Genomic DNA, 27,848 nt, shown 5'->3' with positions numbered 1-27,848 from the left:
TGGGTACGATAAGGAGTCAGTGTTGAGCGTCCGAGGCGATCGGACGTGTTGACAAGTGTGTAAACCACGCGGTGATAACTGTGAGTTTTATATAACTGTGAGTGTTAGTGTGTGCGACATTCGGTCCACACCAAGCCAAAGTAAAACGAATCGGAATCGAAATAAATAAGAACAGCGAAAAAGACAATAAGTTTAAAACAAGAACAGTGAGCACAAAGACAATGAGTGAAACTGACGCGACCGGGTTCACGAAGGTGACCCGGAAGAAGCGTAGGAAGGCTACGGACAGCCCGACTAATACGGAACCCCTAGACTCCGACGGCGGAATGGAGACCGCGTCGGAAGTTACGCTATCGAGCGACTGCGAGTCCGACTCGCAGACGAGCTCAGACGGGACGGTCCGAAGTGCCGTATCCGCGAGTCGGTCGCTCTGCGCAAGCAGAACAAGCTGCTACTGAAGCAGCTTAAGGAGGCCCGCGCTGAAAACCGGCATCTGGCGACCGTCATCGAGTCGCTGGAGGCCACAATTACCCGGACCTTCGGGACTTCCGGCGCCCCTCCGGCGCCTGCCACGCCAACAGCGCCTACCATGCCTACAGCGCCTGCCGCGCCAACAGCGACTTCCGAGGTGATGGACACCACCACCGAGGAACCAACACCGGCACCACTCGCCCTACCATCTGGGTCAAGCCCGGCAGCGTTCCCGTCCCTCGGCGAAACGAGGAAGCGGCAGCCCGCCGTCGTCCCGAAACCACCAGCGCCAAAGCCGCAACAACATCAACAACCGAGGCCAACCACTGCAGCCCCCGGAAAAAAGGAGGTAAGTCGAAAGATTCCTCCATTAGTTGTAGTCGAAGACGCGGCTACCTTCCGAAATGTCAAGACAAACATATCCCGCGCCCTCCCCAACAACTACCTGATAAAGAAATCAGGTGGTTCTCACCAGATACTAACAAAAACCACTGAAGATTACGCTACCGCCAAGAGGGTGCTCGTGGAGAACAACAATAAGTTCTTCACATACACCCTCCCATCGGATAAGACGACCAGCCTCATCCTACGAGGCCTCGATTCGACGTTCTCCCCTCAGGAGATCGTCGATGAATTAAAAGCTCAGGGAGTCTCAAGCACCCTGAGCGCGAAACCCTTTGCCACCACCTGGGCAAAGAACAATAATGTGAACCTCGACTTGTGGTTGGTCACATTTGATGCTACCTTCAACGAGGAGCAGCTGCGCGAGGTGAAAGCCGTACAGCACATGGTTGTTCGATTCGAACAAATCCAAAACAAACAAGTGCTGCAGTGCAAGAACTGCCAGCGTATCGGGCACGCGGCAACCAACTGCCACCTCACCTACAGATGTGTCAAGTGTGACCAACTACACGGCCCTGGCGAATGCGCCAAAACAGTGGAGCAGGCACCGAAGTGTGTCAACTGCGGGGGCAACGACCACCCCGCCAACTACCGCAAGTGCCCACGGTTCATCCAGGTGGTGGCAAGGAGGAACGCACAAAAACGTGCCCCTCCCTCCCGCCCTCTCCCCTCAACTACCTCCCGCCCCGCTGGTAGTCCTATCACGAACCCTGCCTTCACCCGTCCGTCCGTGTCCTTCGCCGACGCCGCACGAAGCGGAACCTCTCCCCGGACTCCCAACCGCGTAGTCCAACCCACCACCATATCCAACCCTGACTTCCTCGAGTTCGCCAGGAAATCGCAAGAATTCCTACAAATGTTCAACTCAATGGTCGGTATCTTGACATCCATTAATGGACGTTAAGATAATTGAGTTGAACATCAACTCAATCATCGGCCGTGCCCGCAGACATGAGTTCGAGCTGTTCCTTGGCGAGCACAAACCCGATATAGTTCTCCTATGTGAAACTAGGTTGAACTATAGATACAATCCTTCCTTTCCCAACTTCAACCTCTTCCGGACTGACCGACCTCAGTCCAATCCTCAAGGCCGGGACACCTGTGGCGGAACGGCCGTCCTCATTTCTGACAAATTCCTTGTCACCCAAATCCACCCACCTCCCAACACCTTCAGATCCATGGAAATCTCACTGGTCTCCTTCGAATCCCAATCAACCTCGGTCTTCGTTGCCTCCGTATACTGCCCCAACCAATCCCTCGACACCCAAGACTTTCTCCGCATCAAATCCTTCTGCGCGTCCCTACACCGCTCTCCCGGTAAACAATTTTCCATTATCATAGGTGGAGACCTCAACGCCAGGCACCCGTCCTGGTTCGATGCACGGTCGAACCACAACGGGGATCAGCTCCACCTGTTTCTCACAACCTCAAATCCAAATATCAACCTAGCCCATTTCAGTCCGGCACTCCCGACCTTCAACAAATCACACTACCATTCCTACCTAGACCACTTCCTGATCAGCAGTAACCTGACGGTCATTCCCAACCCGAACACCTTCCCCTTCCTCGAAACGGTCCCCGGCATCAGCGATCACGATGCCGTAATCCTAAAAATAAGACTTCCGGACAGAGTCGTTCGGTCCACCCCACCCTCAGTTCCTGACTTCCAGCGTGCAAACTGGAAACACATCAACCTTGCCCTCAAGTCCAAACTTCAACCTCTATTACTCCCATCCAACTGTACAGTTCCTAACGACTCCATAGACCTGACAGTTCGTCAATACACCGAAGCAGTTCGGCAAGTATGCGACGAACTGATCCCTTCCCGTCCCTTAAATTACCGCAACCTAATCACCCTTCCCGATGATATCCTATCCGACATCAAATACAAAAAAACCCTCAGACGGAGATTATTTAGAAATAGATACCCTCCGCAATCCTCTCACCTCCTCACAGAAATCCGCGAATTGGACAAGTCCATTCGCGAACGAATCCTCACCCTGTACACCCAATACCTCCACAACCGCCTCTCCAACACTGAGCTAAACCCTGGCACATACAGGGAACTCAGAAAAACCTGCCCGCGTTTGGGCAAATCTGTCCAACAAAACGCGATCCTTCCCCAAAACATCCCGCCCACAGAAAAAGTCAAAGTCCTCGCCGACCACTTCCTGCAAGCCCACCACTGCACCCTCCACTTCCGTGAACCAAGTTTTGATAACGAGGTAAACGGAAAGATCTCCCAACTCCTATCCAATCCTTCCTACCTCATTCCCCAACCCACACAAAACCCCTTCAACCATGCTCTCGCCGACCCAAGTCAGCGAGAGAATATCCCCCCCATCCACTTTGTCAGTCCAGACTCGGTCAAGGCGGCCATCGCCGCCTCCAAAAACAAGAAATCAGTCGGGCTTGACAAAATCCCCTCCATCGTCCTTAAGAAATGCGCCCCAAGCATCGCCCCCATTATGTCCTCCATCATCAACCACTGCCTTATCAACGCCCACTTCCCAACAGATTGGAAGAGTGCTCGAATTGTTCCTATCCCCAAGAAAAACCAAAATCCATTAAATCCCGATAGCTACAGGCCTATCTCAATCCTCTCTTCCTCCGCCAAGATTTTCGAGCGGATCATCAAAGTCTCTATCGACGAGCACTGTGACTCCAATCATTCCATCCCACAATTCCAATTCGCTAACCGTCCCAAACATTCAGTCGAGCATGCGCTGCTCGTACTCAAATCGGACGTCCTCCTCGGTCTCAACCGGAACGCTCCGACCATAGCCTGTCTCCTCGACATAAAGAAGGCTTTCGACTCCGTATGGCAATACGGTCTCGCATACAAGCTTTCCGAAGTCCTCCAGTTCCATCCGCACCTCTGTAAGCTAATTCTTAGCTTTCTTGATGGGCGGAAATCCCAAGTCCAACTCCGTGAACACCTCTCCTCCCCATATTCTAGCCCGGCTGGCATCCCTCAGGGGTCAGTCCTCTCCGCTACCCTCTTTTCCCTGTTTACCGCAGACCTTTCCAAACCAACTCCACACCCAAATCCAATCCGAATCCTTCAATACGCGGATGATCTCATCCTCTACACCTCCACCAGAAACATCCCTGCCGGTGAAGCCCGCCTGAATTCCTATTTGGACGAGCTCTACCGGTACTTCACCCGCTGGAAACTGTCCCTGAACCCACAAAAATGCGAAGCCATCGTATTCCATGGTACCGCTAAGATGACGCCGAAAATGAGAAACGACATTACATCCCTATCCCTGAAAATCCACAACGACACCATCCCAACCGTCAAGGAAGTCACCTACCTTGGGGTGACAATTAACTCCCGCCTTTCCCACATCCCACATATCACGAAGGCACTGAACCGTGCAACAGGTGCCTTTAAATCCCTCTACCCAATCCTAAAATACACCAGTCCAACTCCTCAGAAAGTCAAGCTGTTTTGCTATAAACAGCTTATCCGTCCCCTCCTCGTTTTCGGCATCATCTTCTGGTCCGACACTTCCCCTCACCAAATGGAACGAATCCGCCTCAAAGAGCGCAGAATCCTCCGCCATTGTACAAACATCTATAAGAACGAAGACCGCTCCAAATACATCTCCAACCAGATCCTCTACGACTCCTCTCAAACGCCCCGCATCGACGCAGTCCTAGCCCGTCATGCCCTCAAATTCCTGGAAAAATCCAGATCCCACCCAAATCCACTCATCTCCCAGGCCATGCAGATCGAGATCGTCGAAGAGAATCTTCTACGAACTCATCTGTTCCCACAAATCCTCACATCTCTCCAAGCCCGTAACCTTCTCTTCGACCCCGGCGGTAGAGTAATCTTCTACAACGGTAACTACTCCTCATCCCAGTTTACTAAACCTACCCATCCTTAGCGCCACTCCTAGCTTCCGTTCCCAAACCCCTCCCGCATGCCCCCCATCCCAACCCACATCCTAATTCCTTCCCCGCCCGCCCGCTTTTATAAAAAAATCAACTAATGGAGGTTTTTTTCGACTTTTCCTCCAGACAACTTTTCAAATATTTTTCACTCATTCTTTAGCGATAAGTTAGTTTAAGCCATAGATTTTACCTTAGATTAAGCTAGGCTGTTAAGGTAGTACTTAAGTTAGGTTAATTTAGCATTATATTTTTATAGGTTAAATAAAAATTGTTGTTTCTCGAAAAAAAATTGTTGGGTTCGATAAATTTAGATACGTGCATATATGTGTACAGTAGGTAATAGGCAGTTTGTTTGTTTAGGGTGAGCGTGATATCTATGGCTCTAATATGTACGTATGTCTCGTAGTTTGGAAAAATATGAAGGATTATGTTGGATTTGTAACTATATACGGACAGAAAAATGTGCATCTCTTACATAAGATGAACACAAAACCTTTATACCCGAAGTGCGAGCTTTCGGTATTCCGACTTGTTTGTTTAAGTTTAGAGCGATAATCGGTGATGTCGTAACACATTTTGGCGTGGTCGCACACACTTTGCAAGAAAACGCATCGGTTGCGTTCTAATTGTAGCTTACAACGATGACGCTCGCGCCAGCGATAATTCTCGTTCCACATGATTGTGAGCTTTTTGATTCGCACTTCACTCTATGATCGTGATTTGACGTCGGATACCTGTTGTAAATGAGTACCTGAGTCAAATCGGTGTAATAATCTCGGGCGAGCCCCATGCAGACCACATTGCCTCCTACTGTAGTGTACCGTTACGGTCTTGAATGAAGTGTTCTAACAAATTTCAAGGCCCTGATCCAATTGGATTGTAACGCCAACGATTATTACTAATTTCACAATCTCGGCAGATGCCGGATTTGACCTAATACTAGCACTAAGTGCCAAGCATTTAGGCTCGGACGATCCTACCTACTTAAAAACTAAAGGGGCACTGCTGGTGTTGGCCGGTGGTGGGTCAGTGGGAGAATCCGTCTAGTACTCTCCGCAAAATCGAGCACGTATGCAGAATGGTGTCCTTCTGCATGGTTTGAACCAGACTGTGCGAAAGTCCCAGGACATCAAGGGAAGCCGTGAGGGATTTAGGTACAATACCTGTAGCTGACAATATTATGGGAACTACAATCACCCGCTCGAGACGCCAAATTTCTTTGATTTCTCGAGCTAATGGCTCATTCTTCACCTTCTTCTCCACGTATTTCCGTTCAATGTTGCTATTATGGGGGATAGCAACATCAATAATATACGCGGAGCGACCTGTCTTGTCAACTAACAGTACGTCAGGCTTGTTGTGCGGAGTATGTCGATCAGTCGGAACTTGCCGGTCGCAATACATGCTGTAAGCAGAACTATCAAGTACTGCTTGCGGCCCATATCGGTAAACCGAACATGTTCTCGTGATCAGTACATGCTTGTATGGAAGGTTTTGATGGATAACCTTACATAAATCATTATGCCTGGTGATGTATTGCACCGGAGCCATAACAGTACAGCCAGAAATGAGAAGGTCTAACATCTCTAACGCGGAACCACACATTCTACACTGTTCGTTCTCCACCCGTTCTTTCATGACGAGCTTTTTATAAGCTCGGGTGGCGACCACGCCGTCCTGAATGGCACACACGAACCCCTCCGTCTCAGTAAAGAGCTCCCCAGCACACAGCCATCTGTTCGACAAGTGGCTGCCAAAGACAATTCACGTGTTTACCGTGCATTACCTTCGACTTCCATTCATCGATCCGCTCTTGGACCGACTTCACCCCACTCAGTAAAAACAAGTCGGGAAACCGGAAGCTGGACGCTTCAGGTACGAAAGGTTTTGTGTATTTCTTAGTACGTAGCACGTAATATATCCATATATTATGTGAGAGTATCCACTTTCGGGTGATATTGGCATACATAGTCTTCAATTTTCAAAGAAGCAACAACTTCAACGTATTATAAATTTGTTAGTAATAGTGGGATTTCCATCAAACTCGGTACGATCATGCTCTACGTTATAGCCTACATCACTGCAGAATTTCGTGCCGCTAGGATGAATTTAAGGGGGGTTTCCAGCCAATTACGAAAAATTATAGTAATATACTATTAATAACTTTATTTGAACAGATATCGGTATGAAAGGTATTTCGGAGCCAAGGCACCATATAGTGGCAGTCTCCTGATTTTTTTCAGATTTTTTGGTTTGGTAGTTTCTGAGAATGGCCCTCTTAAAGAAATGATCACTTTCAACCCCCGCACTCCCCACGTTTCCAATAAATGTCAAAACTAAGGCCGGCTTCGAAAAGTACTTTGATACCCCACCTTTAATTTGATACCCCACATGACTATATTTGATGAAAAAAAAATTTACACCCCCCTTTTGCATGTATGGGGACCCCCCCTTAAATTCAACGTAAAAGGATGTAACTCACTGTATGTGTGAGCGTTCACAGTTCCCACCTTTCTACCAAATTTGGTGTCAATCGCTATAACCGTCTCCGAGAAAAATGCGTGTGACGGACAGACAGACAAACAGACAGACGGTAAACCGATTTTAATAAGGTTTTGTGTTTACACAAAACCTTAAAAACTAAAACAAAATAATTGTCTGCGACCCAATTCGTAAGAACTCATTTCGTTGTGATATTGACGAATATGTGATGATAACGTCATGCGGGTTGTAGAGTGCACGAAATTCACAAAAAATTGTAAAGTTTCACCCCCTATAACTTTGTTAATAATAGTTGGATTTTCTTCAAACTTGACCAAACTGTGCACTATATTCTTCATTATACGCATGCCAAATTTTGTACTTCTGGGATGAATATAAGGGGGGTGCCGGGTAAATTTCTAAAATGTAGAAATATACTATTGTTAACTTTATTTGTGCAGATATCGGAGCCGGATATATTTTGAGGCCTAGATTTCGTAGAGATGCACCACTGTGATTTTTTTCAGATTTTTCGGTTGGATAGGTTCTGAGAACGAGACCTGTTACACTTTTTGTGGGTCATATTTTGAACCCTCACTCCCCTATGTTTCATCTAATATCAAATATTGAACCAGATTCGAAAAGTACTAATTGAGACCTTTCATTTGATACCCTACATGGCTACATTCTGTAAAAAAAAATTTGCACCCTCCATTCATATATACGGGGAGCCCCCCCTTAAACTTAACACAAGATGGCGCCACTTACTGCATGTAAAGGGATCACCAGATTACATACTCTCACCAATTTTCGTGACAATCGGTCTAGCCGTTTCCGAATAAATCGGGTGTGACAGACGGACAGACAGACAGACAGACAGACAGACAGACAGACAGACAGACGGACAGACGGACAGACAGACACCGTCTCGATTCTAATAAGGTTTTGTTTCACACAAAACCTTAATAAGCGCGCAGCGAGTCGACTTGGCGATGATGTTGTGCTGCCACGTCAACCACGCCCCTACCTTTGATGTCACGAGGAAGGTTCATCCGCTCCACGGCAGACTTTGGATGATGCATTCGGAATTTGGACATAGTTGTCCGTATCCGCCGCTGGACGTTTTCCAGATTTTTCAGTTGGTTACTTTCTGAGAACGTTCCACTTTCTTGGGGCACACATTTTAAGCCTCTACTCCCCGATGTTTCACCCAATATCAGAAATAAGATCAGTTTCGAAAAGTACTGATCGACCCCTTTCATTTGATACCCCACATCACCATATCTTGTAAAAAAACATTTTACACCCCCCTTTTGCATGTATTGGAAGCCCACAACGCAACACAAAATGGCGCCACTTGCTGCATGTAAAAGGACAGACAGATCACACTTTCTCTCTAAATTTTGTGACAATCGTTCAGCCGTTTTCGAGTAACGTGACCATGACAGGCAGACAGACAGTCAGACGGAAGGTAAATGAATGCCAAATGTGAAGGACTATTTAAAAGTAGTAATCTGGTTAGGAATCATGGTGAGCAGAGCCCTGAAGCAGAGGAATTACAATTCACACAGCTTAGTGCAAAAATAATGGAGCTGTCTGAGTTCATCAAGGACAAGCACAACGTCCACCAAGCCATATAAAATATGGTGAGAGCAATTAGAGTGCTCTACAACAAATCGCAGCAGGAGGAACGAAATTCCAAAGACAAGTCGAAATCTGTTGCCCCAACGGTGTCACAGGCGACCCAAGTGACACCTAATCGTACTGCAATCAACCTGCCACCAAACTAGAGAGTGCGGGAAGGAGATGTGGATCCTCTGAGAAATCTGCAGGCGCCTAAGAGGAAAAAAGCCATACAAATAGTTCCGAAAAAAGGAACTAAAGGCACAGGTGAGAGAAAGCAGGTCCCCCAAGTGCGACCTGCGCCAACCGACTCGACAAAATCCAAGGGGAATGAAAAAGGTGGATGGACCAAGGTAGTTAAGAAAAAGGCGAAGAAAAAGGCGAAAGTGCGAATTCGCCCAGAAGCGATTGTAATCTCCAGCAATGGAAGTTTGTCTTCCGCGGAGATACTGAAAAAGGTCAAAGCTGACCCCGACCTAAAAGATCTAGGCGGAAATGTCAGCAAGATTCGAAGAGCCCAAAAGGGTGAGCTCATGTTTGAGCTGAAAAAAAAACAGCTTTAGGAAAACTGATGGCTTCCGAACTCAGGTTAAGAACTCACTTGGGGAGAATGTCACAGTACGGACTTAAAAACATGAGGTCTATATCCTTGCATTGTGATCTCGATGAAGTGACATCCAAAGGAGAAATTTGCACTGCCTTGATGGAACAGTTCAAGCAGATTTCTCTAAAGAGGTGCTTCAAGTGCCTCGCGTTTGACCATTTCGCAAGGGCATGCACCAGCGGCATTGATTGGTCTGATCGACGCAGAAGGTGTGGGAGAAAGGCCATATTGCCAACGTGTACAATAGGGACCCCAAATGCTTATCTTGCGAAGGAAGTGAGGGACGGGATTACCGGCGTATTGCCGGAAGTGCTAAATGCCCGGAATTTAGGAAGGCGCTGACTTCAATGAAAAAATGAGGTTTATTCAAATAAACCTCAATCATTGTAGGGTCGCCCAAGATTTACTCGAGCAGACCATCTACGAATCTGAGGTGGAAATTCCCATCATTTGCGAACCCTATAGAAACCGTACCAGGGTCAGACATACAGCGGCTTTGTGTGGGCGAAAATAAACGGGGTATATGTGTACAGCTGTTACGCCCCACCAAGCCAGACACTCTCCGAATTCGAGGAAATACTTGACAGTTTTGTTCTCGACGCAAGGGGTTGTAGTCCAGGCGTGATTGCTGGGGACTTCAATGCTTGGGCCCATGAGTGAGGTAGCAGAGAGACAAATGCAAGGGGTCGCAGTCTATTAGACGCTTTTGCACAGTTGGATGTCGTTCTCGCCAACGGAGGGTATGTAAACATCTTTCAGAAAGGGGGGTGTACCTCAATGGTAGACCTAACTTTTGTCAGTCCTGCACTGGCACGTGGTATGCCTTCATGCGTCAGCAAGCACTACACCCACAGCGATCACCAGGCAATCTTCTTTGGGCTATGGGTGGAGTTACCGGGCATAAGACCATCATGCCCGAAACCGAGCCCAGCCTGACAGCTGGTCCGCCAAAGCTCTGGATGAGCAGACCTTCATGGAGGTGTGGTTAGACCAACCTAATAAAGCAGGCGCCTCTACGTAAAGAGCTGCCCATGTGGCCCAATGCATCGCCAAAGCGTGTGACGCGTCCATGCCGAGAAGGTGCTCATTCCCCAGTAGAAGACCAAACTACTGGTGGAATACTGAACTGGCCAGCCTTCGATCAGCCTGTCACCGAGATAGAAGAGTAGCTCAAAACACGGTAGGCAGAATCAACCAAGGGCACAAAGAGCGCGCTTATAAGGAAGCCCGCAAAACCCGCAAGGTCGCCATCCAACGGAGCAAGAGGGAATGCTTTAAGGAGCTCTGTTTAGAAGCGGACGTCAACCCGTGGGGGAGCGAATACAGAATCGTGATCTGGCGATTCAGAGTCCGATCATCTCCGTAGATCACGTGCCCTTCAATCTTGTTAAAAAATTATCCAGGGGTGATTCCTTCAGCAAGAAGAGGGGATAGACAGCTTTCAGCGACCTCTGAATGACACGCTGTAAACCGCCAGTCACCAGTGACGAGCTGCCATCCGGACCCGGATGGCGTGCCGAATAAGGCCCTAAAAAAAATCGGCGCTTCAAGTGCCTCGAATTTGGTCGCCTCGCGAAGGCATGCACCAGCGGCTTTGAGCGATCCGAACGACGCAGAAGGTGTGGGGAGGAAGGCTATATTGGCAAAGAGTGCAATAGGGAGCTCAAATGTGTATGTGAAGGAAAGGAGGGACGGGATTCCCTGTATATTGCCGGAAGTGCTAAATGCCAGAAATTTGGGAAGGCGCTGACTTCAATGAAAAAAATAGGTTTACTCAAGTAAATCCCAATCATTGCAGGGTCGCCCAGGATTCAATTGGGAATCATATCATCACTTCTGAGCGGGCAATCAAATACTTGAAGAGTGATGGTAGACGGGAGGCTCAGCTATAAGCAACACGTGTAGTAGGCTCATGACAAAGTATCCACTGCAAGTATGGCCCTGGCAAGGATGATATCGAACATGGAAGGGTCACGGCACGCTTCCAGGTTGCTTATAGCTAGGGTAGTGAGTTCGATCCTGCTCTATGCAGCTCCAGTTTGGGAAAATGCGTTACAAGTCGTATTTAACGCTAACAAACTGAGTTCAGTCTGCAGAAGAACAGCACTAATGGCATACAGGACGGCAGATGAAATGACGAATATATTCAACGCGAAGTCTACCTCTCCTTTATCGTAGACGAAGAAAGCCGAAAGGGAGAGATCTCTAAATAGATGGCGAGAGCGTTGGGAACGCTCGGGAAAGGGTTAGTGGACATACAGGCTCATCCCTGCCATCAAGGGGTGGTTGGAGAGACAACACGGTATCGCCAGTACCTGTTCAGGTTTAAACTAGAGGTCCCAGATCACGTATTCTTTCAAACAGTGTGAAATAAAACCTTATTAGAATCCAGTTGATGTCTGTCTGTCTGTCACTCCTGATTTATTCGGAAACGGCAGGACTGATTGTCACGAAAATTGGTGAGAACTATGTGGGGCATCAAATGAAAGAGCTCAATTAGTACTTTTCGAAACTTGCCCCATATGTGATATCGGGTGAAATGTAGGGGAGTAAGGGCGCAAAATATAACGCTTAAAAAGTGTAACTGGCTTCGTTTTCAAAATCTATCCAACCGAAAGTCTAAAAATCACAGTTGTGTATCTAAACAAAATCTAGGCATCAAAATGCATCCCATTCTGACATCTGGACAAATACAGTTAATAATAGTATATTAGCATATTTTAAAAAATTAGGCGGCGGTTTCCAGTTCCGTTTCATGCTAGAACTACGAAATTTGGCATTTAAATAAGGGATAGTATCAGGCATAACTTTAAAGGAAATTCAACTGTTATTACCTATTCAATTCAACTATTATTAACAAAGTTATAGAAGGAGAGGCTTTTACATTTTATGTGAATTTATAAATTATAAATTGGCAAATACCGCAACAAAGTGGGCTTACGTGAATAGGAGGTTGTAGGGAAATATTTATATTTATAACCGGTGTCTGAACTAGGTCTGCCTTAAGAAGGAACTTCAGACACCTCGGTTTTGCGCCGAGGTCCACCAATTCGATATCCCTAAACTCTGTCTGGCGTCCTGATCTACGCAATCACTCCATCTCAAGCAGGGTTTCCCTCGTCAACCATAGATATTTCCCTTATAAACTTTTCCGCCTGCAATATCCTCATCCATATGGATTAAGTGACCCATCCATGTTGGTACAACAACTGCAAAGTTCATCGCCTTCGGTGGCGATGAGCTTTACAACGGCGGTACGAGTAATATCTACAACGGCAGCACCTCTCAATTTAGATCCCACACAGCCTTGGACTTCTGTTACAACTCGAACGTCTGAAGATTCGATGATCATCGACGAAACGGCCACTTCAAGAACTCCGGAAGAAGGGTTTAATCGAATAAGCTATCCAACATCATCCAACCAGAGGCAACTAAGGCCGAAGAATTAACAACCTAGAGTACATGTTTAGGGTTTTGTGTAAAACAAAACCTTATTAAAATCGCACTGTCCGTCTGTCTGTCACACGCATTTTTCTCGGAGACGGTTGTAGTGATTGACACCAAATTTGGTGGAAATGTGGGAACTGTGAACACTCACGCATACAGTGAGTTACATAATTCTATGCATTTAAGGGGGGTCTTCATACATGCAAAAGAGGGTGTGCATTTTTTTCAATTAATATTGTCATGTGGGGCATCAAATAAAAGGTCTCAGTTAGTACTCTTCGACTTGGGTCTCACTTTTGATATTTGTTGGAAAGGTGGAGAGTTCGGGAGGTTGAAAGTGATCATGTCTCCAACGGACCCATTCTCAGAAACTACTCAACTCAAAAATCTGAAAAAAAATCAAGAGGCCACTAGGCTCCGAAATACCCTACATACTGATATCTGTTCAAATAAAGTTAAGCCCATCCTAGTTCGACGAAGTTTTGCAGCAATGTAGGCAATAATATGATATGATGATATATAATAATGGAAATCGCACTATTATTAACAAAGTTATTATAGGTCAAAGTTGTCGCTTCTTTGCAAATTCAAGACTTTGAATGTCAATATCTCTTAAAAGTGAATATTTTCACATAATCTTCTTGTCCTTCAGCCTTTGTCCCGTTCACAAGCGGGGTCGGCTCGTCGTGATCGGCTTCGCCATTTGGCTCTATCGAATGCCTGATTTGGGTGCAATCTCGAGGCTTTCAAATCCCTATCCAGCGTATCAAGCCACCGTTGTTTAGGTCTGCCTTTTGGTCGTTTACCATCGAATTCGATGTTCAGATCAACCTTCGCAAGTGAATTCTCGTTTGCACGAATTGCGTGACCATACCATCACTCGCAACTTTTCCACGATCGGTGCAACCCCATAACGATCGCGGATATCCTCATTTCGGATGTGATCTAAACGTGTGACGCCACTAGTCCAACGTAGCATCTTCGTCTCCATTACCGCAAGACGCCGTTCTTTGTCTCTTATAGTCGGCCAACACTCAGAACCATAGAGAGCGACTGGACGATTTGAGACGTTCGTTGATACGTCGATCACAAAGAACACCAGTTGTGGAACGCCAGTTCATCCAGGTTGCGTTAATGTGTGAAGCAATTTCATAACGCAGTTCTCCATTGGCCGATTGCGGTGACCCGAGGTATTCAAATCGCTCAGTTTTGGGCAGATCACTGTGCCTGTTTCATGGGGATCGGTCGTCAAAAGTTGAGTTTTGTTTAAATTCAATCTGAGACCGTGTTGCATGAGGCGATCATTCTATTTTTGAACAAGTTGCTGGAGATCATTTTTGATATCAGATGCTAGGAAAACATCATCTGCATAAAGCAGTGTGTAGGGCGCTGGACGTTGGATATCCCGTGTGATGGTGTCCATAACAAGAACAAAGAGGAGTGGTGAGAGGGCGCTTCCTTGATGAACACCAATAGAGACGCGAAGTGGTTTTGATACACCCGCCATACTTCGAACTTTACTTTTCGGATCGTGGTAGAGCAATTGAACCCAGCGCACTAAGTGTTGTCGTAAAGCATACCAGATGAGTTCGTGTGGTACACGGTCAAACGCTTTCTCTAGATCCAGAAAGGAAATGTAAAGAGGGCGATGCTTCTCACGGTGTTTCTCCATGAGCAACCGCGCAGCGTGTATTGCGTCAGTAGTTCCGCAGTTCTTGACAAATCCGGTTTGATTCACGGTTATTTCAACGATTTCGCGAATACGGTTGTCAAGAATGCGTTCAAAAATCTTCATGGTATGGGAAAGTAACCGGATCGGACGGTAATTCATTCTGCTGGACTACCTTTCTTTTTCCATATTGGAACAGTGGTACTTTCTTGCCAGTCAGATGGTGTTCTTTCTTCCTGAATAACCTGGTTAAAGAATTCACTGAGCCACAGTGTTGGGTCCCACCCCCCCACACCGAAAGTGTATAGAAGGACGGGAATGGCGAAAGTGTTGATTGGCGTGATTTTATTTTTCCCGTACAGTTCAGTTTTAAGGACAAGATCCAGACGCCGTTCAAATTCCCCCAGCAACTTAGATTTCATAATTGCCACAGTGGGTGTTGTTGCTTGCAATATGCCGAGGTATTTGTACACGTCGTCCGAATCCATACCCTCAATTCGGATGTTATTTTGGCTGTATCCTTCGTTGTCGGTGTGTTTTCCCCGACATTTCTCCAAACCCAACTAGACGCCGATATCCCTGCTGAACTGGATGTTGATGTCCAGCAAGGAGCGAAGTTGGTTCTCGTCTTTGGCATACAATTTGATGTCGTCAATGTACACTAAATAACTTAATGTACATTTCGGCAATACGCCATGTTTGACTTGGAACCCGTATTTGCTTTCATGCAAAAATCACAAATAAAATCACAGTGGGCTTAGAGAGTCACCTTGGAAAATGCCACGTCTGATTGGTATCTCTCCTGATGTTTGTGAGGATACCGATAGCTTCGTGCTCCAATTCTTCATTATGGTTCTCAGAAGAAGAACGACATTCGGGTTGATTTTATACAAGCGTAACACTTGTAGTAACCACGAATGTAATATGGAGTCAAAGGCTGATTTATAATCGATGTAGGCTGTCGAGGTATTTCGTTTCTAATGGACAGCTTGCTTTACCGCGACCGTATCGATTATAAGCTGTTCTTCGCAGCCTCGAGAGCCTTTTGCGCATCCTTTTTGCTCCTCAGCTATCAATTTATAAACATCAAGATGTTTTGAGAGGTTCGCGCACAGAACTGAAGTGAAGAACTTGTAGATGGTAGGAAGACAAGTAATTGGTCGACATTTTGAAGGGCAAGAGGCACCCTGTTCCTTGGGGATGAGGAAAGTTATCCCCTGAGTGAAAAATGGTGGAATTAAATCAGGATCGGCAATCATCTGATTAAATTGATTTGCCAATATCCTGTGAGTGCTCTTGAACCGCTTCAGCCAGAAGTTGTGAATCTTGTCAACTCCTGGTACCTTCCAGTTACCTGCCTTGTCAAGGGCTGTTTCTATAATACGTCGACTTCAGTTACGTCAGGCATGGTTATTTCGGAGAGGGCCTCCTCGCATGAACATATAAGGTGTGGGAGCCACGCTGCTTCTAAATTGCAACGGCTGGATTCGCTCCAAACACTTCTCCAGAAGTCTTCTGCCTGATCCAGATCGAGGTTACCTTCCCTACCTGAGTTGGTGAGATTTTTGTAGAATCCCCGTTGGTTCTGGAAGAACAAGGTGTTGTCTGTCCTTCGCTGAAAGCTTTTTTGATACCTACGGATGCGATTGGAGCATACCGCAAGTTTCTGCTTCAGCACCTCGAGGATTTCTTCGATTGGCATATCATTGGACATATGGTAGTTTCAAATGATGTTCGAAACGCATCTGTGCACTCTTGTTTAAGTCCTTGGGGTTTTAACATTGGTACCTGTAGTGGAGACTTAATCCTACGGTCCTCTTAAGACACGGATTGATTTTGGGACAACAATCAGAGCCCCGCTGTGACAAGCAACAACGGTACCAGTCTATACCAAGTATATGGCTTAGCATTCAACCTGGTGGATGCAAGACCTACCTAAATCTCTACCGAACGAAGGAGTACGGCACCCGTGTTGAAACGCAACACCACGCCGAGGCCCGAAGCTCTCTTCTCGCTTGAGCATCACCAACAGTCCCCATGAAGCTCCCACTAGGGGGCCAACCGCAAACAACCGAGCTGTACTCATATACGACAGGAATTCTCCCGAAGTATATGAGTCCAGGGACTACCCCGGTTCCCATGGTACTAGTATGCCCCTGGTAAGGTTTCGTTGCTGAAGCCACTTCAGATGAGTCCCCGTGCAGACTCGGGACTGATCGCCCTTGCTAGGTCTTGGAGCATTCGCCTACTGCATCACGGCCGGCAAGCCAATGTGATACAGCGTTTCCGGTGCCACCACGTGGAGAATCTCCTCGACCGCTTGGTTTTGGTTCAGCCGACAGGGTTGCCGCCCCGCCTTCCCCCCACCACCTCAGAGCACCTGTGCACTCTTGATGATGGATTTCCAAGGAGTGCTTGCGTGACACGACCAATCTCCTTTCTCAACTTTTCGACTCTTTTGTGGGTCATGTCATTATCCGCCACCCCTGACATGCGCCTAGTCGCATGCAGCTCTGCGTGTGCCACTCAGGTCGGGATTAACCTGGTACGCCAGCTACGAATATCGTAAGTTAATGTTGTAAATAAGTAGCCGCGGACAAGCAGAACATTTCCCTTTGTGTTCGTTCTCCCTTACCGATTCTTCCCTTTCATGGGGAGTAAACCTCCTTAACAAATCGGTAATCCGGGTTGAAGGGATCGACGTGCCTATCGGATGAATCGCAGTGACGTTGCACTGTATTTCAGCGGCTCCCCTCCAAATACCCCTACCTTTGGAGGTAACCATGAGACATTGGAACATTGGGGCTCTGTTGCAGGGTTGACTGCCTCCCTAACTTCGTGGGAACAAAATTGGGGATAATTTTTCAAATTCTTTTGATGGGACCCCAGGGACACGAAGACAGTACCCAACACGGCTAAATGTCGTTCAAGAACACCAGGGCGGCTCTTCGCCCTTGGATGTTTTGGCGGTTATGCCGTCAACCACCAGGGACGGGAGACCTAGGCGTCGTATGGTTTGGACGAACCAACTTAACGAATTTATCGTTCGCGCCTATTACCGTGTCACGGATTTGGAACGGAATCCATCAGGGTACAGACACCGACTCCATGACGCGTTCATAACCTGGTTCCCGGAACAAAGTCATGTTCCGGAGCAGAACGTTGTCAATCAATAATCGAGTTGCTCTACCAACTAGGCAACAAATATTCCAAGAACCCAGTAATCAGGAGAAGCTTAGTGACTTGGGATGTCGACCCAATTTATAATGAGGCTTTGACCGCATTCCAGGTCGCTTTCACTGAGTATGCTGAGATTCTCCCAGACACTAGGCCAAAGATCCCAAAACTGAAGTTTACTTCGGCAACTACTAACATAATTGCTGCCGTTGACAGAATTTTGACTGATCGTTTAGCTAGGGAGATTACTGCTACAGAGGTTCACAGCCTGATCTACGTTGCAGCTGCCATACCCACTGTGATTAGAAGATGGAAGTGGCAGTGCATAGGTCACACTTTCAGGAGGAGCGACAATTGCATTGCTGGCTGCACCATGTCGTGGAATACCTTCTCCTAAGATGGCCCCACTCGTCGGTGTGGCGCAGAACAGTATAGGATGAGTTCGAGGGTCTCGGGAAACCGGGGGGAGGGGGGGGGGGGTGTTGAAGGACATTTTAGGGAACGGCGAGCGATGCATATAGGTGTCGTTAACAGGCTATAGACCACCAAGGGACCATGTGTATATGGGGAAACACTGGGACGTGTTGGACATAGAAAGTTATTGGGAGAACTAAATCTAGTTTTCGCAATACTTTCTGATTCCTGTACACATCTATTTGGTAGAAGATATGGGGTTGTCTTTAAACAAAGAGAAAACTGGCACGAACCGGAAGAATGCGTGACAGTATATACTGACGTCTTCTACATCGATGACTCTAAAACAGAACAGGGTTCTGGAGCAAGAATCTACCTCTCGAATGAAAACGTGGGCTTTTCTCTTAGGAAAATATGCACCGGTCTTTCAGGCTGAAGTATATGCGATCCTAAGGGCGGCAACCTGGATGATTGAGGATCGGTTGAAATGTAGGCGCATCGCAATCTGTACCGATAGTCAAGCCTCATTGAGGGCGTGGTGTTGTCATTTGATGTCTTCAAAAATCGTTCTGAAATGGATAAATTGATTAAACTCGGTTTTTAGACTCAATACGGTTGAACTACTCTGGGTACTCGGTCATTGTGGTGGGAAATTAAACCCCGGATGCTTAAGTAAAGGAGGGTTCAATTTCCCCGAAACCGGCAATTATGGTGTCAGTAGCATTGGCTAATGCAGTTACGAAAAACAGGGAACAAGCTTTTCATAATACTAGAGCGCTAATGCTATTAAACACGCCAAACTTTTCCTGTCAGAACCAAACAAACATACTACAAAGTTTATCCTGTCTAAAAGCGAGAAGACTTGAGTATTGAGGGCATTCTGACTGATCATAATTCACTAACTGGGCATATGATCAGAATAGGAGTTCCCCTGGATGGTACGTGTCCATCCTGTCTATACGAGGGCACCGCCTATGACGCATCCGGCATCAGGTTGGTGCTGGTGTGCTCCAACTGCAGCGGGTATGTTCAAATCCATTAACGGAAATCCTGAGATATATAAACGACGGGGGAATCGAAGACAATGGACCACTAGGATCTCAGTGCTCAGAGACTTGGCGTCTCACCCACCTGATACACATACACACCCACAATGTTGTGTATCAGATGGACAGCCGTACAGACAGCGGACAGACTGATAGAGGGATAGACGGACATTGAACCGATTTTAATAGAGTTTTGTTTGACACACTGGCAATTAAATGGTAGTAACGGTTAATGTAATGGCACGAGATTAACGTTAGCGGACCGAAAATCGCAATGACTTTCATGCCTGAAGCGCCCAAATCTGGTTTCCAGCTGGTTTAATTTGTAATCGAAAAATACTATAAATGGAACGTTACTTTGAAAATGCCTTAAAGAAGTATATTCTACATTTTGAAATACAACACGTATGGGTATATGTATGTATTATATACCTACTTATTATCTATATTATACTATACACTTGAATAAAATATGGCGATAAGATAACGTCGTAAACGTGCCTGTTACATTTTATTAAGTAATAAGTGCAGTCAAACATACTAAAAAATCACGAGTAAGTTGATTTAGAGGTGAAGGGGTTGTGAAGTAGAATCACTTATCACGTTAAGATAACTAAATTTAATGCCAATAGAATAGGAAGCATCTAACTGGCTAACTAATCACCATGAAGTTTTTATTCAAAATAATCGTAAATATTCATGGGAACGTGGAAATGTCGATCATTCACTTCGAAACTACGAGCAAATCGAATTTGGTTTATAACCCACTGCGAAAAATAAATATTTAGCAAAAAGATACAATACTTGACGACTTTGAGATTCACCACGGAGTCGAAGTTTATTGACCACTCTATTAATTTGTTATACTGTATGCAGTTAGCAGCAGAGATAATACATCCAGACTTGTTTATATTTTATCCGTAGCTACATATCTACATATGTATAACTTAAAACCGGTGCGAAAAATATCCGAATATTGGAAATGATACAAGTGTGTGAAATATTCAGCTTTTTATTACAGTATGTCAACATAAGAAAAGTAACAGCAGAGTTCCATTATTTCATTTATATCGGAGGATTCGAAATTATGGCATGAAATGGAGCGAGAGGGTATCCTGAGGAATTAAGCGGTTGCACAAGTTAGGGAAGAATCTTCAGCCTAACGGACCATTACAAATGCTAGTATCACAGTAGATCTACTATAGGCTTACTACCCTTACTAAAATGACCCCACTTGCGAATGTGCTTGCAGGAGCTTATCTGTACACATCAGAGACGCTAAACAAGGAAAAGGCATAATCTTCGTCAAATCGTATTGGTAAGAGAGAGATCGGTGAACTTTTGCTATTCTGGTACTACCACAGTTAGATACTAGACACCTACCTCACTCCCCCTTGCCCCTCAAGGGGGGAAATCAGTGCGAGTACACACGATTTCAAATTGTTTTACCCTTGAGCATGAGCGAGATGTACCGAAAACCCGATCAGCTGTGTTTGACATACCGCCCGGGCTTGCCAATGTATTGGTGAGATTGGCAAGTTTTTGCTTATGTATAAGTGAATACGTGAAACAACTTTTTGATATGTGGGTGAGCACGCCGTAGTACCAGAATAGCAAAAGCTCACCGATCTCTCTCTTACCAATACGACTTGACGAAGATTATGCCTTTTCCTTGTTTAGCGTCTCTGATGTGTACAGATAAGCTTCTGCAAGCACATTTGCAAGTGGGGTCATTTTTGTAAGGGTACTGCCTATAGTAGATCTACTGTGGGTACTACGGCGTGCTCACCCATATAGCAAAAAGTTGTTTCACGTATTCACTTATGCATAAGCAAAAACTTGCCAATCTCACCAATACATTGGCAAGTCCGGGAGGTATGTCAAACACAGCTGATCGGATTTTCGTTATATCTCGCTCATGCTTGAGGGCATCGTGTGTACTCGCACTGATTTCCCCCCTTGAGGGGCAAGGGGGAGTGTGGTAGCTGTCTAGCTGTCTGTTTATTACCAATACAAGGCTTTCCATCAAATGATTTATTTAAACCGCTTTCTAAAAACTTGAGGGCAATGGAATTTTTAACTATGTCACACGGAGTTGGCATTTCTTCAGCTTTTGTCCCGTCCACAAGCGGGGTCGGGTCGTCGTGATCGGTTATACTGGAATCTCGGCGTTCAGACCGAAAAGTTTTGTGTTCATCTTATGTCAGAAACTTTCTACGCACGTTTTCCTTTTCGTACATAGCTAAGAATTCAAAACATTTCTTCATATATTTTCACACTGCAAGATAATATATATACATAATAAAAATAGATTGTGCTCATCCTAAACAAACAAGCATTGCCTATGTGGTATCCCGAATTTCCGCAGCCACTATACGGTATTCGACCAGTGACTCACTGCAGCATTCCGAACCGCGACGATCGCCGAAATGGTCTCCCCGTAGCTGCCAAGCCAACTGGTCTCGTCGTTTCTTTCGTACCGCGGACTGTTTCTTTTTTTGCGCAATTCTTGTATTCTTTCGTTTTTATGTCAACGAAAATAAAATCCTTCTTGCTAATGTCGTGTTTATTTCATTAGAGTGTGGATCGACAAGGTGATGCCGTATTTAAACCTATACCCCATCCTTACGCATACATAGACAAATATGTACGCAATTAATCAAAAGCATCTCAATATTATTATTATTATTATTATTATCTCAATATTCCCTGCATGCATAAAAGAATACGTGCACATACCATACTTATATGTGCGTAAATTGAACACCGCTAGTACTAACTTACATACATATTTATCTTAATTGGATACAACCTGCAAATTTCATTAGCATATTTAAATTTATATTTCTGCCTCGTGTAATTGATATCAGTATCAAATAACTAAATTAACTATCAAATCACTAAAGAAAGCTAAACAATTCGAGAAATCGGAAGCTGTACGATTCGTATATAAAAGGTTTTGTGTATTCCTAAGGTAAGAATATTTGAGTAGACATTTGTCTCATTACTTACTAAGCTGGTAATATTTCCGCTAAATATGCCAGTCAGTTCACTTGAGTATGACGCTGACATTCAAAGTCTTGGATTTCAACAAATTTACACAATTTCTACCAAACTTGATATACTATCATGTTCTATATGAAAGCCTATGTATACATATTACAGCGAAACTTAATGTTTCTAGGAAAAACCTTAGTAGGGTTTCCAGTCAATTTCTAAAAAATATAGTAAGACTATAATATATTATTGACTTCATTTGAGTAGATATCGTAACGTAAGGTGTTTAGCCTAACTACTATGTGCCTGGCTCTGGACCAATTAAGTAGTCGTTGAAGTAATCGACCCGCTTCAGAAGCCCCCCCCGCTTTGAAACCAATATCAAAACAAACATATGCTTCGAAAAGGGATAATGGAGGTACCATCCGATGTGACCAACTGCGAGGGAATTCACATACCCTATATTATCGCCTATAGTGTTGAAAAACTTTACACTTCTAGCATGAAGTTGAACTAACTTTCCGGAGAATTCTAAAATACGGTAACATGCTGTTATTAACTTTATTTGGGCTGGTATCGGGATGGGAAGTATTTTGAAGCTTAGGTTTAATGCAGGTGCATCATTGGGATTTTGTTAGATTTTCCGGTTCGATAGGTTCGAGCGAGACTTGTTTCAGGGATTCACCTTTTTAGTCCTCACTTATGTTTCACCCAACATCAAAAATATAGAGTTTGGGAAAGCACTAATTGAATCCTTTCATTTGATATCCCACATGGCCGTATTTTGTGAGAAAAATTTTGTACCATTTTTCGCATAGGGAGCCCCTTTAAACTAAACAGAGAATGGTGCCACTCGCTATAGGTAGATGGGTTCACAGACAACACCTTGTCTTCTAATTTCGTGATTGCCGTTTCCGAGTAAATCGGACACACAAAACCTCAAAAGTTTTTTTGAAAATTTGATTCTCAATACGAAAATGGTGTCAAAAGTACAAGCAAGTTTATCAGGACTTGAGGACAAACAATTTTATGTGATAAGCACCTTTTTCCCAGAAAAATACACCCGAAGCCGTATCTTTGAAACAGATTGAGGTAGAATACTCGTTTTGGCAAACGTTTTAGCAATGTATACAAAAATATACGAATGAAATTAACCCGGAAGCCCGAGTGGTACAATTGAATGGCTGGTAGGAGATCTTGGTAACAACATTTGTTTGCTGAGGCTCAAAAACTAAGTCAACCAATTCCAGATAAACCGATATATTGATTATGAGAAACGGAGAATTTATTTTGCACTCAAAATGTTCCATAGCAGACGGTTTAAAATACTATATCTATATGTACGGTAGGTTCTGTGCTTGAACAATATGCACAAGGTGGAATTTGCGAAGGCCTGCCAAGAAGAAAAGATATATTCGCATCACGTGCTTAAAAAAATGTTCTGTTCGTAATATTCAATTTCTCAAAGCAAGCGTCTTTTTTAAGGTTTTGTTTCATGTGGGATATCAAATGAAAGGTCTTAATTTGTACTTTTCGAGGCCAGTCTTAGTTTTGAGATTCTTTAAAAAGGCGGGGAGTGGGAGGGGTGGAAATTGATGATTTCTTTAATGGACCCATTCTCAGAATCCACCCAACCGAAAAATCTGAAATTCATGGAGCTGCCTCTATATGGTGCCTAGGCATCAAAATGCTCTCCATATCGATGTCTATTCAAAATGAGTTAATAATAGTATATTACCATATTTTTGGGGAAATTGAGTAAAACCCTCTTTAAGTTTATCCCAGAGTTATAAAATATGAAGCATATTATCCCCAGCTTTGATCAAAATCATACTATTACTAACAAAGTTACAGTAGCTCAAAGTTGACTCTCCCCTGTAAATTTACCGGAACTAGGTATCAATATCACATTGAAGTGGGTTCTCAGACATGCTATATGCATATACATAACGGGCTACGTACAAATGGGATACACATAAATATACTCACAGAAGAAGCAAACAAAACCTTTCATACCTGAAGCGCCCAGCTTCCGGTTTCCCGACTTGTCTATATATTGGAATCTTCCATTACTTCACGGTAAACTAGATCTCAGGATATAACAAGTCGGAAAATCGGAAGCTGGGCGCTTCAGGTATGAGAGGTTTTGTTTGCTTCTTCTGTGAGTATATTTACGGCTTATATAAGCATGTTTGAATGGGTATTCGCCCCATTCGTACCTAGCTCGCAAAGTTTATGCATTTAGTTGGTCTTTTTACTCAATAGAGATAATAGGTGTGAAAGGCAGGCAGACGAACAGTAATCCAATTTTAATAAAATCTTGTTTTATATAAAACCTTCAAAGTGAAGCTTTCTCTCTTGATCATGCATGTGATCGAGTTTGATACTTGGATATTGTCTTTATGTGGATGTAGAGGGGATGGTGTACTAAGGCACTGACTGAACCTCATCTGTAATTGGTTAGCATAGTAATATACATATGTAACTGTGAATAACTGTATGTACTATATTTACAGTGCAGGCAACAACGCTCAATCATGCAAATTCAGGGTTCTGTTTCAAGAAGGAAAACCACGAACGAAATGAACGACAGATATTTACATAACTCGAATATGCAAGTCATGTTGTACCCATTGCACAACTCTGAAAATAAATCTTCAATGTATCAAAAAAGGTTCCAAGCTTTTCCTGAAATTAATCTTAAAACTTATTTTGGAATGGAATTAATTTCAGTTTCTTCAACCTGTTTTTAATATCATAGCCTGATCCAATAGGTATTATATTATCATTTCAGCTTGCAGCATTGGTTCTGGATATATATCTGTAATCATTGCTATTGGAACTATATATGTATTATGTATACACAAAAGCAGAAACGCTTGATAAGATAGCCCGTGCAACTTTAATTAGCTTGTTTATAATACAGACCTCCCACGCGGGGCAATTTACCGAGTTTTCATGTTTTCAGCGCTAGAATGTGCGACATGCTTCCGTGTCGAACCCACGAATTTCGATTTAAATTAAAGATACTGTCACAGTTAGTGGGTATAGATAAATGTCGCAAAGTGAACTCACTAGGTACATCCATTGTGGTGATTTCGAATCGACGCTTAAGCAGCTTCACGAACCAATTATTGATACACTTTCCAGATTTTCCTTTCTTTTACTCAGTCAATTTGCATCACTTCACGATGATGTTGAATCTTAACTGATGTTGTATAAACTTTACCTCGGTATATACCATTCCTAGCAGGTTAAAACAATGATGATTTGTTGTCTTTATTTCCCTGTATTTTATCAGTAAAAACAAGTCATATGCTCCAAATGCGTCTATTTTTACAATTCTAGTCCGTATATGATCAATGTTATCTATAATTAGCAAAGAAAGTACATACAATGCTTCATTCCAACATTCATGGAGACGGTTACATGTATGCATTAATTATTGCCCCTCACATTCCGAAAGGCCTCCAAAAATGAATAAACCACTTTGCTCTGTGTCTTTTATATTGTTTCATACATAGTTTGTTCACTATGTTGATGAATTGTCTGTAAATTGAACGAAAGGTTTTTACAGTTGAGTAAATCGTTGAGCGGGTAACAGACAGGAAAGGCTGAAAATTATTTTTGGTGTATCACGTAGATAAGTGCTATAATACACCACATATGCATATTGTACTCGTATATTAAATGCCAGTTTTAAGGTTTTGTGTGAAACAAAACCTTATCTGAATCGATTCGATGTCTGTTCGTCTGTCTGTCTATCTGTCTGTCACACCCGATTTATTCGGCTACACTGATTATCATGAAAATTGGTAAGAGCGTGTGATCTATTGTTCCCTTTACATGCAGGAAGTACCGCCATTTTGTGTTAAGTTTAAGGGGGGGTTCCCCATAGATGTGAATGGAGGGTGCAACATTTTTTTCATAAAATTAGTCATGTGTGATGTCACATGAAAGAGCTCAATTAGTACTTTTCGAATCTGGTCCCATATTTGATATTGGGTGAAATGTAGGGTGGTGAGGGCTTAAAATATGACCCAAAAAAAGTGTAACAAATCTCGTTCTCAGAACCTATCCAACCGAAAATTCTGAAAAAAATCACAGTGAGGTATCTAAACGAATCTAGGCCTCAAAATTCATCCCGTTGCGATATCTGCATGAATAAAGATAATAATAGTATACTAGCATATTTTAGAAATTTACCCGGAAACCCCCTTAAGTTCATACTAGCATAATTTGGTGAAGTTTGAAGAGAATCCAACTATTTTTAACAAAGTTATAGAGGCTGAAACTTTGCTATTTGTTGAGAATTTCGTGCATTCTATGACTTTATCATCTCATATCCATTCGTAAGCTCACATGAATGGGGGGGTCAGAAAGAAACATTTTATTTTAAGTTTTTGCGTGATTAGTATATCAATATTAATTACTCCGGACAGATATATGTGTGTATGTAGGTACATACACGTGCTAATGAAGTTTGCGGGTAGTTAATACAGATAGATATATTAGTACATTAAACCAGCGCTATTCAATATACGTACTATATATGTATATATGTACGCTTTTGTGCATAAAGTAAACCGGAAATATAGGTACGATCAATTTATATACGTGCATGAATATGTACAGTATTCGATAATAGGAAGTTTGTTTGTTTAGGGTGAGAATAATATCTATGTCTGTAATATCTACGCATATCTTGTACTTTGGAAAAATATGAGGTAAGATGATGGATTTGTAGCTGTATACGGATGGAAAAATGTGCGTAGAATACAAAACCTTTATACCTGAGGCGCCCAGTTCCCGGTATTCCGAATTGTTTAATTTGCTGCAATTCTGAATTACCGCAAAGAGCAACATTTTTTATGCTCTCAAATCGGCACTTCGCTATAATACTGACTGAATTATCAGCAAGAAAGTGGGTCTGTCAAACGTACCCAGAATGTGTAGTTGCTTCCAATGAGATGGTACGACTCTATAGAGCACTTTTATGTGAATGTCTGTTGTATTCTGGCAAGCCCGCCGAAGTTGCAAGATTCCAGCCCAAAATTAGGAACATCGCAATAGCGCAGTATTTCGCACCAATGGAGACTTCTGATCCAGGGGAGAAGAAAGCTTTCTATGAAAAATTCGATTCATTCAAGGTTTTTTGGGGGGACATTTTGATTGTGACGAAAAATCTGAATCCGAAAGTGGGCCTTGATAATAGCCTGATCGGAAATGTAATGGGCGACTGTCCCGAAAATGGTTGGAAATTTTCGGTTTTCTGCAACTTCCGCCACCTCAACAACGGTTACACAAAGTTCAAACTCAGAGTCTGGAATAATGTCAGCTGGGTTTCAACTGATGGACAATGTACATTTAATTAGATCGACCACATGGCGATCAGCACAGATTTAAGAGCGGTTTTCTCGATGACAGTGCGAAAGCTATCTTACTAATCGGGCCGCAATCAAGAGTTCTCTCCCTTTTAGTGCAAGTGCATCAGTAAGGGCGCCGCGGAGCATCCAGGAGCGTGGGAAAGTGAAGCGTGTTCTCCGGTACTGCGGGAAATCTTGGGAAGTGAAGCATAACGTGTGCCATGAAAAAAAGGAGATTTTTTATTGAC

At 44.0% G+C, this 27,848-nt stretch overlaps 1 protein-coding gene across 1 annotated transcript in view; it reads right to left on the bottom strand.

Moving 5' to 3' along the window:
- Positions 1 to 25,437, bottom strand: part of LOC119651260 — a 90,955-nt gene extending 65,518 nt beyond the window's left edge. Inside the window, exon 1 of the mRNA XM_038054755.1 lies at positions 25,310 to 25,437. Within this exon, the coding sequence (XP_037910683.1) occupies positions 25,310 to 25,322 (13 nt within the window). The 5' untranslated portion in view covers positions 25,323 to 25,437. The remainder of the gene's footprint in view (positions 1 to 25,309) is intronic.
- Between the last annotated feature and the right edge of the window lie 2,411 nt (positions 25,438 to 27,848).

The sequence above is a fragment of the Hermetia illucens genome, chromosome 3 (assembly GCF_905115235.1).
Source record: "Hermetia illucens chromosome 3, iHerIll2.2.curated.20191125, whole genome shotgun sequence".
In the NCBI taxonomy this organism is placed as follows: Eukaryota; Metazoa; Arthropoda; class Insecta; order Diptera; family Stratiomyidae; genus Hermetia; species Hermetia illucens.
This window is presented reverse-complemented; position numbering and strand designations above follow the sequence as displayed.